This window comes from Diabrotica virgifera, chromosome 1, assembly GCF_917563875.1.
Source record: "Diabrotica virgifera virgifera chromosome 1, PGI_DIABVI_V3a".
NCBI lineage: Eukaryota > Metazoa > Arthropoda > Insecta > Coleoptera > Chrysomelidae > Diabrotica > Diabrotica virgifera.
The window spans coordinates 274,438,140-274,452,623 of record NC_065443.1 but is presented as its reverse complement, the minus strand read 5'-3'; the positions used below and the strand labels follow the sequence as shown (position 1 = coordinate 274,452,623).

The following is a 14,484-nucleotide window of genomic DNA, read 5'->3' as shown; positions in this document are numbered from 1 at the left end:
TGCACTTTTTGGATGGGGAAAAAGTATTAAATTAGCGACCGTCATCGCGACCGTCATCGTTTGGACGAAATAAATTTTTGAAGTGAAAATTTCTTTAGGGACGTTGTGCACTTTTTAGATGACGAAAAATATTGAATTAGCGACCGTCATCGCTTCGGCGAAATAAATTTTTAAAGTGAAAACTTCTTGGGGGACGTTTTGCACTTTTTGGATGGGAAAAAGTATTAAATTAGCGACCGTCACCACTTTGACGAAATAAATATTTGAAATGAAAACTTCTTTAGGGACGTTGTGCTCTTTTTGGATGGAAAACGTATTAAATAACGACCGTCATCGCGACCGTCATCGCTTCGATGAAATACATTTTTGAAGTCCAATTAGAATAAATGATGCCCAAATACCATATGCATCTTCTGCAAAATATTTAGGTATCACACTTGATGCAAGGCTTCGCTGGAAAGTCCACATTAAAAAGAAAAGGGAAGAATTAGGTATCCGTTACAAAAAAATGTATTGGCTGATGGGAAGAAACTCTGCATTGTCCACATATAACAAAATACTTTTATACAAACAAATACTTAGACCAGTATGGATGTATGGTTGCCAACTCTGGGGCTGTGCCAATTCAAGTAATATTCAGATTATCCAGAGATTCCAGAATAAAGTATTACGGAACTTCTTTGATGCTCCTTGGTATATCCGAAATGTCGACCTCCACAAGGATCTTGAGATGGAAGATGTAGACAAAGTTATCAAGAAGATGGCAGGTAGTCACGAACAACGGCTCCATAGTCATGTAAACATCGAGGCCATCCAGCTCCTCGATAATACTGGGCTAGAAAGAAGACTCAAACGAAGAAAACCATTTGAGTTAGTGTAAAGTGTTAGTGTAAAAGCAGAGCATAGTGTTGTTATTGTGTGTTAGTTTTAGTTTTAAAATTTCATACTTGTTAAAAAAAATAAGAGGACACCATAGGGTTAAGATCTTAGATTATGTATCATTTAGTAATATAAGTTTAAGTTAGTATTAAATTGGCGACCGTCATCGCTTCGAAGAAATATATTTTTGAACTGAAAACTCCTTGAGGATCGTTGTGCACTTTTTGGATGGGGAAAAAGTATTAAATTAGCGACCGTCATCGCTTCGACGAAATAAATTTTTGAAGTGAAAATTTGTTTAGGGACGTTGTGCACTTTTTCGATGGAGAAATAGTTATTTATGAAACAGTTCGTGAAGTATGCTTTTTGCCAACGCACGCGATATTTAGAGCACGAGCGGTAGCGGAGCGAGTGCTATATATCGCGTAAGTTCGCAAAAAGTACTTCACGCACAGTTTCATACAATATTTTATCTACAATAAACAAATAAAAAAAACTGTAACTCTTCGTCACTAAAATTCATTTCTATTCTTCTTTCTAAATTGCTTTCAAACCACAAAACTGTCAAAACTTTTTTCGTAATTTATTGCTCATTATGTCACCACCATGACAACGCGAAGGTTAAGTATATTTGATTATATGAAAGTGTGTTAAAAACAGTGCGAAAAAGTAAGTCCTATTTAAAATACATTGTTACTTCACGCACTGCTATCTATAATGACAATTTTCACAAACTAAAAACTTACACATAATATGACATAGAGTAGATAAAATTATTAAATTAGCGACCGTCATCGCTTCGACGAAATACATTTTTGAAGTCAAAACTTCTTTAGGGACGTTGTGCACTTTTTGGATGAGGGAAAAGTATTGAATTAGGGACCGTCATCGCTTCGACGAAATACATTTTTGAAGTGAAAACTTCTTTAGGTACGTTGTGCACTTTTTGGATGGGAAAAAGTATTAAATTGGCGACCGTCATCGTTTCGAAGAAATAAATTTTTGAAGTGAAAACTTCTTGAGGGTCGCTGTGCACTTTTTGGATGGGGAAAAAGTATTAAATTAGCGACCGTCATCGCGACCGTCATCGTTTGGACGAAATAAATTTTTGAAGTGAAAATTTCTTTAGGGACGTTGTGCACTTTTTAGATGAAGAAAAATATTGAATTAGCGACCGTCATCGCTTCGGCGAAATAAATTTTTAAAGTGAAAACTTCTTGGGGGACGTTTTGCACTTTTTGGATGGGAAAAAGTATTAAATTAGCGACCGTCATCACTTTGACGAAATAAATATTTGAAATGAAAACTTCTTTAGGGACGTTGTGCTCTTTTTGGATGGAAAACGTATTAAATAACGACCGTCATCGCGACCGTCATCGCTTCGATGAAATACATTTTTGAAGTCCAATTAGAATAAATGATGCCCAAATACCATATGCATCTTCTGCAAAATATTTAGGTATCACACTTGATGCAAGGCTTCGCTGGAAAGTCCACATTAAAAAGAAAAGGGAAGAATTAGGTATCCGTTACAAAAAAATGTATTGGCTGATGGGAAGAAACTCTGCATTGTCCACATATAACAAAATACTTTTATACAAACAAATACTTAGACCAGTATGGATGTATGGTTGCCAACTCTGGGGCTGTGCCAATTCAAGTAATATTCAGATTATCCAGAGATTCCAGAATAAAGTATTACGGAACATCGTTGATGCTCCTTGGTATATCCGAAATGTTGACCTCCACAAGGATCTTGAGATGGAAGATGTAGACAAAGTTATCAAGAAGATGGCAGGTAGTCACGAACAACGGCTCCATAGTCATGTAAACATCGAGGCCATCCAGCTCCTCGATAATACTGGGCTAGAAAGAAGACTCAAACGAAGAAAACCGTTTGAGTTAGTGTAAAGTGTTAGTGTAAAAGCAGAGCATAGTGTTGTATTGTGTGTTAGTTTTCGTTTTAAAATTTCATACTTGTTAAAAAAAATAAGAGGACACCATAAGGTTAAGATCTTAGATTATGTATCATTTAGTAATATAAGTCAAAGAAGAACTGATAATTGGTCAACTGATGACCAGATTTCAGTAGTCTTAAACACAGCTTGTGTTTAATAAAAAAAAAATTGAAGTGAAAACTTCTTGAGGGACGTGGTGCAATTTTTGGCTGCGAAAAAATAATAAATTAGCGACCATCATCGCTTCGACGAAATAAATGATTAAAGTGAAACTTCTTTAACCCTCCGTTAGGCGCGTGGTCTACAATCGTAGACCACTCTCCTTTAAGTGGTCGCCAATTGCATAAAACTGCACATACGCCCCCATCCCGCTTAGTAGCTGTCACTAATACTTCCAACTTACTCTTCAGTTTGCTAAACGCCGCCGATCTGTTTGCATGATTTTTTTACCATTATTCAAAGAGCACTGGTCTACAACCGTAGACCACGCGACTAAGCGCGTTCCAGTTTTTAGTTGTATATATAAAGCTAATATGTAGCCTGCTGTGTATATAAAGCTAATAACATAAACGAAAATGTTTCAAGAAGCGACTTCATTGAAAACTTGCATGGTAACTAATCAAACAGCAAATTGAATATGGATCAACTATGCCTTCCCTGCTAAGAGAACCTTAGACGACGAGCTCGCGTACTGCTCGGAGTTCAAGAAGTGTACCCCCTTCCCCTAATATTCCAACAAATTACGTGGGACGATGTTGTATTTGTGAATGCATTTGCAATATGTCAACAAGAAGGGCATGCCAAAGATGTGACTCATTTGCATTCAAGGATCATTTTGGGGATATTTGCACTGAATGTTTGACGGACTAAAATTGTGCCATTTTGACCATTTAATAGTTTTGTTCTTTTTTCACTTTTTAGTTCTATTCTTTATTATTTATCCCTATTGGTCATTCTATAAGTTCAAAGATAAAAAATATTTGTGTTTTTTACTAAATTGAGCTTATTTTTGTGACCATTTTCATTTACTTGCGAATAAAGACCAAAAAAATCATGACCTCGTTTTTAATTTTACCACTGTCAAAATGAGAAAAGCCAAGGAACAAAACATATCTAATATCAAAGTGCGAACATAAATAAACATGTTATTAACCACTAATTTGTTAATTTTGTCAAAATCCGGTATTATACGACAAAAAACTATTGGTCTACAATCGTAGACCACGCGCCTAAGCTTGTCAGCAATAGCGACGCGCCTAACGTAGGGTTAAGGACGTTGTGCACTTTTTCGATAGAAAAAAGTGTTAAATTATTGAAGCGAAAATTTTTTTAGGGACGTTGTGCACTGTTGGTATGGGGGAAAGTATTTAATAGGCACCGTCATCGCAACCGTCATCGCTTCGACGAAATAAATATTTGAAGTGAAACTTCTTTAGGGACGTTGTGCACTTTTTCGATGGAAAAAAGTATTAAATTAGTGACCCTTATCGCTTCGATGAAATAAATTTTTGAAGTGAAGTCTTCTTGGGGGATGTTGTGCTCTTTCTGGACGGGGAAAAATATTAAATTAGCGACTGTCATCGCTTCGACGAAATAAATTTTTGAAGTGAAAACTTCTTTATGGACGTTGTGCACATTAGCGACCGTCATCGCGACCATCATCGCTTCGACGAAATAAATATTTGAAGTGAAAACTTCTTGAGGGACATTGTGCACTTTTTGGATGGGGAAAAATATTTAATTAGCGACCGTCATTGCTTCGACGAAATAAATTTTTGAATTGAAAATTTCTTTAGGGACGTTGTGCACTTCTTAAATGGGGAAAAATTATTGAATTTGCGACCGTCATCACTTCGCTGAAATAAATTTTGTACGTATACTAATTATGTGTATCTATATTTAAATAGCATAGGGCACATGCATCGCGTATATGACATAGGTATAGCCACTTCTTTTTGGATGGGGAAAAAGGATTGAGCTTGTAATTTATATACTATAAGAAGTTTTCACTTCTGTCGGCACTCACACGAGTGCCTTCATTTTTTTTTTAATTGTCTCAAATGGGAGTTGTTTATTTCATTTTAAAAGTAAAATAAATTAGTGCATTTTAAAGACTACATCTTAAGCTTCTAGAAAACAATATTATATAAAATCGCAAATTAGTCCTTTAAACTTGAGTAATATCCCCTTAAAAGTGGTAGTAATTCCGTAAATCACGAAGTTTTAAAAAACTATATTTTTTGTGATGTGACATTTGAATTAAATTTTTGAGATTTTTCCTAGGATTTTGAGATTTTTATAGGTAAAATTGCACGAGTAAAATTCATGAGTATAACTGTAATATAGCTTTAATGTTCTTGTTTCACTTCCAATTTGTAAAATTTAAGTTAAACAATTCATTAAATAGTTGTGTTAAATTAAAATAACGGCGCGCTCGGTCGAACTCTACCATAGAGTGCGCCAGTGTCTGTGAAAGGGGTGTATAGAAAGTATAGAAACTGTAGATTTAATTTTGGAAAAAAAATTATATATATGGTTTTTTTGTGTAGAATTTTCTAAATTTTTTAATGGTCAGGTCAGTTTTTTTTCTCACATTTACATTTTCGTAGGTATTTGAAAAAACAACTAATTTTGCAGTTCATTTGTTTAATAAAAAGTTAAGCACCCACTTCGCGAGTAGAACTTTTTGTTTCTTATTATACATTTCTTAATGAAATTGTCAAAGTTTATAAATATCTTCTTTGATTTTTTCCATAAGTAAAACCTCCATTGACTCCACTACTTTGAGTCTTATAATTTCTGTTGTTTTTCCTTTTGACTTCTACCTAAATTTATTATTTCTATTCTTCACGTGTCATATCAAAATTTTCCGACCTTGGCGATCATTATTGCGAAGGTTTCTCGATATTTTGCAATGTGGAATAATTGTCCTGCATTTGACGTCTGAGTCCATTCGTGAATGTTTTTTAACCAAGAAACTTGTTTTCTTCCTACAAATCTACGGCCCTCTATTTTCTCTTTAAGGATCAGTTGTAATATTTTATATCGATTTCCCGTCACTATTTTGTCCCAGATAAAAATGTCCCATTTTCCAGTGTTTAACAGTCTGTAGCAGTTCTATATCTTTGTTGACCCTCTTTAGCACTTCTTCATTAGTTTATCTGGCTGTCCAAGGTATCGTCAGCATCCTTCTATGAAGCCAGATTTCCAATGATTCAAAACTTTCTTAACTTGAACTTCATTTAGTTGAAGCTGTCCATCTGGATGTGGCTCACGACTAAACACAAAAAATTTGGTTTTGTTTGAGTTAGTTTTAATGCACATTTCCTCTCCTACCATGTGAATACGATCAATCAGAGCAGAATTTGGTGACGTTCAATATTTTCTGACAGAATTACTGTATCGTCTGCGTGTCTAATCACATTAAGTAGCTCCCGTTGATTTTTATTCCATATTTCATCTCTCAAGTGCCTTTTCAAATAACTGGTCCGAGCAAACATTGGACAATTTCGGCGACAAAATGCAACCTTGTCTGACTCCTCGTTGTATGGAGATTTTATCGGTGTAGTTATCTCCAATTTTTACGATATCAGTTTGATTCCAAATTCATTACTTAATCTAATATAAAATATAACAATTTTTAGGTCCACAGAACATGCCAAGAGCCATAAGCGGTAATAGACTTCCAAATGCAAGAAGGGTACGTTCAAGGTGCCTTCCAGATGATACCATGCTCCAACTTGAACTGGGCATTTCCCGTTATTCGACTGGATATTTACAATTTATGGCCCACGATATGAGCAGTGCTTTCTTTGCGAGTAAGTATATTTCTCCTATTATTATTAACCCTTAACTACTGACGTGCGCTATGTCGTACCGTTGCCTATTCTTCTTTTTTTGTAATGTGATATATGTCTTATATTACTGTGTTTGTTAATTATATCAACTACTATGGAATAATTCTTCACACTTCTGTAGAACGAAACACTGTTCCAAATAAAATAAACTACATTTTTTCAAGAAAATTATGAACCGATGCATAATATTGACGAAATGGTGGAGGTTCTTATAATAGTTATTTATGAAACAGTTCGTGAAGTATGCTCTATGCGAACGCACGTGATTTTTAGAGCACAAGCGACAACGGAGCGAGTGCTATACATCGCGTAAGTTCGCAAAAAGTACTTCACGCACAGTTTCATACAATATTTTATATATGGTAAACAGATAAAAAAACTGTAACTCTATGTCACTGGAATTTATTTGTATTCTACAATTTTTAGAACTTTGACATTTAAAAATCCTAACTACGTTCAAACCACAAAACTGTCATTGCAAAAATTTTGTTGTAAGTCATTGCTCATATTGTCATCACCATGACAACGCGGAAATTAAGGATATTTGATTATATGAAAGTGTGCCAAAAAACCCATTGAAAGTGTGCGAAAAGTAAATCCCATTTAAAATACATTGTTACTTCAAACGCTTCATGCACTGCTATCTATACTGACAGTTTTCACAAACTAAAAACCTATACATAATATGACATAGAGTCGATAAAATCCTTTATAAACTGAATTACAAAAAAAAACTTGAGTCTTGGTAAATTCTTTTTCTTCTTTAAGTGCCATCTCCACGACGGAGGTCGGAAATCATCATAGCTATTCAGACTTTGGAGACGGCTGCTTTGAACACTTCATTTGGTGTACCGGGTGCATCTAAACATTCCGTATATGTATTTGGAACATAGGAGCTTTCTATTGGTTCGTTGCAGCACGCGGTAATATTTTAACCAATAGGCGGCGAGGTTCCAAATGCATATACGGGATGTTAGTCGGTCCCAAATTCATATACGGAATGTTAAATATCGTACACCGAAAAAGATAAGTTTTTTTAGAGTCCTTTAAAAGGAGATTGATTTTAAGATACTTTTTACTGTATTATTAAATAAAAATAAAACAATTACAGTATTTGGAATGTTATTTGGTGCGAAATTCATATGCGGAATATTAATTATTCGTAGACCAAAAAATGGGACTTTTTATTAATCAGTTAAAGGAGACTGATTTTAGAATACCTATTTTATTAATGTATTATTAAAGAAAAATTAAACAATGATTAGGTATCTATTTGGTGCGAAATTCATAAATGGGATGGTATAGATTTGAGAGACATATTTCTTTATTTGACTGAGGTTTTGCTTTCTCAGAATTTTAATGACTTGCACGTGTTGTTAAGTATGTTTAGATCTGTTTCAGCTATTCAATTATTCAATTCTGTTGAAGTTTAGGGCTGTGTGCTATCAGACGAAAATAAATGTTAACTTGGTTATAACGTTTGTGGTTGTGTTTTAAATATTATTTATTCTATAAAATATTGTATATTTACATAATGGATTTACCAAAAAGTTTTAAATACATTGTAATCAATGAAAATAAGTACCGAGTCGACATTAGAAATGAAGAAGACATGAATAAATGGCTAAATGAATACAAAAGTATTTATTTTTCAAGCTGGAGAGCTACACATACGAAAAAAAATACTGCTCACTATTTATGCAGGTAAGTTCTTATAATATAATATTTTATGAAATATAAATAATAATATTTTATATACATACCGTGCACTGGAATAAGTGTTAACCCCCTTATTCACCTATTTATTTTTAGCACATAACCAAAACGCTCAGACAGGTCGATTTTTAAAACAATCATAGTATATTATAACATCAATGTTTGTAGAAGAGACATCTAGAAAATGTATTAAGAAATTTTGTTAAAACAAAGCAGGCATGTTTGTTAAAACAAAACAAACATGTTTGTTTTGTTGTTATTTTGTTTTAAATCCTGTAGATTTAAGTAATTATTGTATATTATAATTGAAAAAAGAAAAGAACAAAAAAAGAGAAAAAGAAAAGAAAAAAACAACAGAAAAAATAAAAAAAAGCAAAACAAAAAAACTAAGAAGATGTAAACCTCCGCGAGGATGAATCGGGTTTACGTCTTAGCGTAGTAAAAAAAAACAATTTATAAAAAGTAACAATAAAAAAATTAATAAAAAAAGAACAAATTAACAATATAAAAAAAATGCAAAAAAAAAATTAAAAAAAAATAAAAATTTACAAAAAAAATGAACAACCAAAACAGAGTATTATTTAGATAATAATTGTAGATAATAATGTTAGTTTGTTATGTATTTAGAGTTAGAAATACAGAAAAAATTCCTCTGATTGAAAAATCAAATTTGTTTGTTTTTAAAATAACAAAATGTCTGGCTAATTTTATCTTTTTCGGTGTACGATATTTAACATTCCGTATATGAATTTGGGACCGACTAACATTCCGTATATGCATTTGGAACATCGCCGCCTATTGGTTAAAATATTACCGCGTGCTGCAACGAACCAATAGAAAACTCCTATGTTCCAAATACATATACGGAATGTTTAGATGCGTACCGGGTGTCCCAATAAGAATGGCTCTCGGCCATATCTGAGGAACCGTTTATAGTACAGCTTTGAGATAAAAATATTTATAACAAAAGTGGCCTCTGGAAAAGCCTGGAAATTATTTTCATAATTGTAGGTTCACCGCTAGAGGGCGTAATTGAATATCAAAAATAAAAAAATCAAAATTTTACAAAATTTGCCTAACGAAAGGGCACTGGAAATCCGATCATCGTATTCTTCATAAAATTCTGCGCATATTTGATTTCACAAGTTTAAGTCTACCTTTGCAAATAAGAGGTGGGGGTGAGTGGGAACCTTGTTATGAAAAAATGGCTGTAAGCCCGATTCTGCTAAATCGAACTTTGCAAACTTGGTCTTGTTGAAAACAGCTCTTTTTCGTCAATGTAAGAGTTATAATTTAGAAACAGCCTATTAAGTAATATGCCAGCTAGAAGGCGTTATTTAGTTATTTTCAGAAATCTTGTTTTCTTTGGAAAATACTAAATACAAGTATGCATTTTCAATCCTTTATTACAAAATTAGATCCAATTAGCAACAGAATAGTGAAAACCGCTTGTTGATACCTTTTTTCTGTCTCGAGATATCTTAAGAAACGTGTAAATTTTAAACCTAACCGTGACTGTCACCAGTAAACGAAGTTAAGGAAAGGGAAAAAACTGCTGTGGAAAAAACAAAGAAACAGTTTCAAGATCTTAACGTATATAATTAATTAAAACAACAGTAAGACAAACAACACAATAAAATATAACAAAGAAATAAAAACAACTACTTAGTGTCGACTTACATGTTCAAATTATTGCCCATCATCTTTAATTCAAGCATTTACTCTTTCAAGAGTAGATTGAACAGCAGTCTTAATTTCTGCTTTCGAAATGCTTTGAATAGGGTTTCGTATTCTCTGGGTCATTTTTTCTCGAGTAGATCTAGCTGCAAAAACAAGGTGTTTAATCTGCCCCCATACCATTCCCATACCTAAATAAAAGTGAAATACCAAACCGTCCCCACACCAAACAGTTAAATCTGGTGATAGTCAGATAATTGGACCCTTTCTTTTCGATAATGCTATTATTGGTGAACGCTATCTAATTTTTTTAAGGAATGAATTGCCTCTTCTTCTGGAAGATGTACCGCTAGCAGTTTGTAGATCAATGTTGTATCAGCACGACGGGGACGATGGTTGTCCCGCGCATTTTTCCAGAGTAGTAAGAGATTTTTTAGATGAGTCATTCGCTGGTAGATGGATAGGACGTAGAAGCCTATTTCTTGGCTAGCCAGATCACCAGATTTAACTGTTTTAGACTTTTATTTATGGGGGTGGATTAAAGACCTTGCTTTTTCCGCTAGGCCCACTACTCGACAAAACATAATCCAGAGAGTAGGAAACGCCATGCAAAGCATTGCGAGAGCAGAAATTGAGACTGCTGTTCAATATACTCTTAAAGAGTAAGTACTTGCATCGAAAATTATGGACCATAATTTGAACATTTAAGTCGTCACTAAGTAGTTGTTTTTATTTCTTTGTTATATTTTATAGTGTTGTTTGTCCTATTGTTGTTTTAATTAATACACGTTGACATCTAAAAAATATTTCTTTGTTTTTTCCACAACAAACTACATTTCCTTAACTTCGTTTACCGGTGACAGTAACAGCTATGTTTGAAATTTACACGTTTGTTAAGATATCTCGAGATAGAAAAAAGGTATCGACATGCGGTTTTCGCTATTCTGTTGATAATTTGTTCTAATTCTGTAATACAGGATTAAAAGTGCATACTTTTATTTAATATATTCCAAAGAAAACTAGATTTCTGAAAATAATTAAATAACGCCTCCTAGCTGGCATATTACTTAATAGGCTGTTTCGAAATTATAACACTTACATTGACGAAAAAGATCTGTTTTCAACAAGACCAAGTTTGTAAAATTCGATTTAGCAGAACCGGACTTACAGACATTTTTTCATAACAAGGTTCCCACTCACCCCCACCTCTTATTTGCAGAGGTAGACTTAAACTTGTGAAATCAAATATACGCAGAATTTTATGGAGAATACGATGGTCGGATTTCCAGTGCCCTTTCGTTAGGCACAATTTGTAAAATTTTGATGTTTTAGTTTTTGATATTCAATTACGCCCTCTAGCGGTGAACCTACAATTATGAAAATAATTTCCAGGCTTTTCCCGAGGTAACTTTTGTTTAAATATTTTTTTCTCAAAGTTGTACTATAAACGGTTCCTGAGATATGGCCGAGAGCCATTCTTATTGGGACACCCGATACATCCGTACCATTCTCTCAGGTTAGGCAGCCACGGCATTCTGCGTCTCCCTATGCTTCTTTTTCCTTGAATCTTTCCCTGCATAATCAGTTAGAGCAAATTGTATCTCTCTTCACATGTAATATGTCCAAGCTATTCTAAATTTCTTGTTTGGATGGTATTTAAGATTTCCATTTCTTTATTCACCTTCTTAGAAACTCTTTGTTTGTAACGTGTTCTGTCGACGATAGTTTTAGAATTCTTCTGTAAACCCACAGTTGGAGAGTGATCCTAGTTTTTTCATTGATGCCGCATTCAAGGTCCAAGCTTCCATTCCATAAAATAAAGTCGGGAAAACGTAGCACCTAGCTAACCTAACTCTTAACTCCACTTCAAATCTCTTGTAGAGAGAACTTTTCTCATTTTGTTAAAATTTGCTCTATCTTTTTCTATTCTGATTTTGATTTCCTGGAAGTATGTCAGTGAATCATATGCCTTAAAGCTATTTTTTTAGTTTTCTTTTAAGTTTAGTTGCTTTCAAGCAATTTACAGGCTATATTAAAACGGAACACTCTTAACTGAATCACTTTGGTTATCGTAAAGGCCAAACTATGCTTCTTATTAGAAACAATAAAACTAAACTCATCCCTTCTTCTTTTATGTCCAAAATGGACGGCTTTTTTTAGAGCGAAACAGTGGTGTGGTGTGTTGTAAAAAGAGGAAGTGCAGTTGGTGTGGAAGAAATAAGTCGCAAGTACTTCATGCTGAAAGAACTTAAACGAGAATCTGAGAAAACCGGTTTAAAGATGAATTTAAATAAAACAAAAGTGATGACCAATCAAACTATCGCAATCGACTTAGATGGAAGTGAAATCGAAAGTGTCGAAGAGTATATATGCCTAGGTCACACGATCAAACTAGGCAAACAGAATCAAACGGCAAAGATAACTAGAAGAATCCGAATGACTTGGGCAGCAGTAGCAAGACTCAGTGATTTGTTGCATAGGCGTAACCAGGATGATCCTAAGGGGGGGTTACAACTATCTGAAAGGGGGGGGGGGGGTTACAACTACTGGAAGGTCTCTGAGGGCTATGGTGTTAAGCGTATAGAGCTCAAAGTACATCCCAATGGGGGGGGGGTTACAACCCCCAAAACCCCCCCTGGTTACGCCTATGATTTGTTGAAGAACAAAAAGATACTAATAATTCTAAAGAAAAGGGTATTCAACAGTTGAATGGTGTACATGCAGAATTCACATTCTCCACGTTTCTCAACTTTCAGAAAAATGAGAAAAACTGTTTACTATTGAAGGCCATGGTATAATCCTTCAATTTTTTCGTGCAACAACTTTGCAGTAATAGAAACTGTTTGCATAAATTTTATGGGTGTATTTAATGAAGATTGTTTTGTAAATTTAATTTAAAATTCAGACAATGTGAGTTTAATACCAAAATGTGGTTAACTGTGAGTTTTGCACCAAAATCTCATGGATAATGTTAGTTATGATGCAAAATATTTGAACTTGCTTTAGACTGTAGACTACTAACAACTAACCTTGCTAATTCAGATTTGTTTCGTTTCCACTTCTCGAGACTTATTTTCTTTTTCCTTGTTTGACCAGTCGAGGGCTCTTCTAGTTCATCCATTATGCACCAGTAATTTAGTTTATTAACTAGTAATAAAAGTCATATTATTTAAATCACAATCATAAAAGCGTTAATCAACCTTAACAAGCACATATAAATGTAACAAGTGAGGTGAGGTTCAAAAAACCGTTGACAAAACATCACCAGAGTGACGACAATCACGTGATGCGCCCTACGCACTCTGATTGGTCGAATTGGAGAATGTTAATTTTGCTGCAAATCATGTGTTAGATAATGTGACTTATGTTTCAGAACTTCATTTTCAGTATGGTTTTTCGATATTAAAATGTGAGTTTTGTTTCAAAATATTATCACGGTTCGATTCGCGTTGAAAAGGCGAATTCATTGATATGCATAATAGGGTGCATCGAAAAAATAAAAGTTGGAAATATTACATCTAATAGCGTGAAAAAGTTGCTAGTGTTGTTTTTCAGCATATTAGTATTTTTAATTTTTTTTCTAAGTGAATTTTCTGCTCCCCCAACGACCTTGAATTTTATTAAATATCTGATTTTTATGGAAATTTCAATTTATATTATTTGGAATAAAATATGTGCTAACTCGATCTAAGATCAATTAAAGAAAACTTAAAATGTTGTCAATTACAAATTTAAACGATATTTAAAGTTTTATTTGTTTTTTCAGTCCCCACAACCTCTTTGAAATATTCTGCTTTGTGAGTCCGTGCGTGTAATTTTCACTTATGTTTGGTGCGATGTCCTACTTTGTTATTATTGTTGTTTGTAAATTAAAGATTTTTAAAATAGATAAACCAGGATCATGGGTAATAAAATCAAGATGTGCTGTGGACCTCCCCATTTTTGGGCAACCACCAAATATACCTAAAAATGTTTTACCGAAATACAAACAAGCGTTGAAGTTTTGTAGTTGCAAGAGGATAAAAAACTCAGCAAGAAAGAGCCAGGATTTTCTGGTATTGCCGAACAGGTTGCAATTAAATTGGAGAAAATATGGAAAAAGGCTTTAATTCCAATAATTTAACATACAAGAATTGTTCAGCTTTTAAAAGCCTGTCATGACAAATATATGAAACTTATGAAACCATTTAAAAACAGGCAAAACAGTGAATTTTACAAAAATAAAATTCAATGCTTTAAGAACAAAAGTAGAACTATACGTTTCGATCTTGCAGCATGCAAATGTGACACTCTGATTAATTGTCTTTGTAGCAAATCTCAAAAAGTGCCTCTGGATGAAAACAACGTCTTGGAAAACAAAAAAAAATAATCAGAGAGAACCACGGTAAAAGAAGAAA

General features: G+C 33.8%; 1 protein-coding gene across 1 annotated transcript in view; it reads left to right on the top strand.

The window, feature by feature from the left end:
* The window catches only part of LOC114336337 (peroxidase-like), a 167,622-nt gene that overhangs the window by 2,455 nt on the left and 150,683 nt on the right, over positions 1 to 14,484 (top strand). The window contains exon 2 of the mRNA XM_050663582.1: positions 6,482 to 6,655. Within this exon, the coding sequence (XP_050519539.1) occupies positions 6,482 to 6,655 (174 nt within the window). The remainder of the gene's footprint in view (positions 1 to 6,481; positions 6,656 to 14,484) is intronic.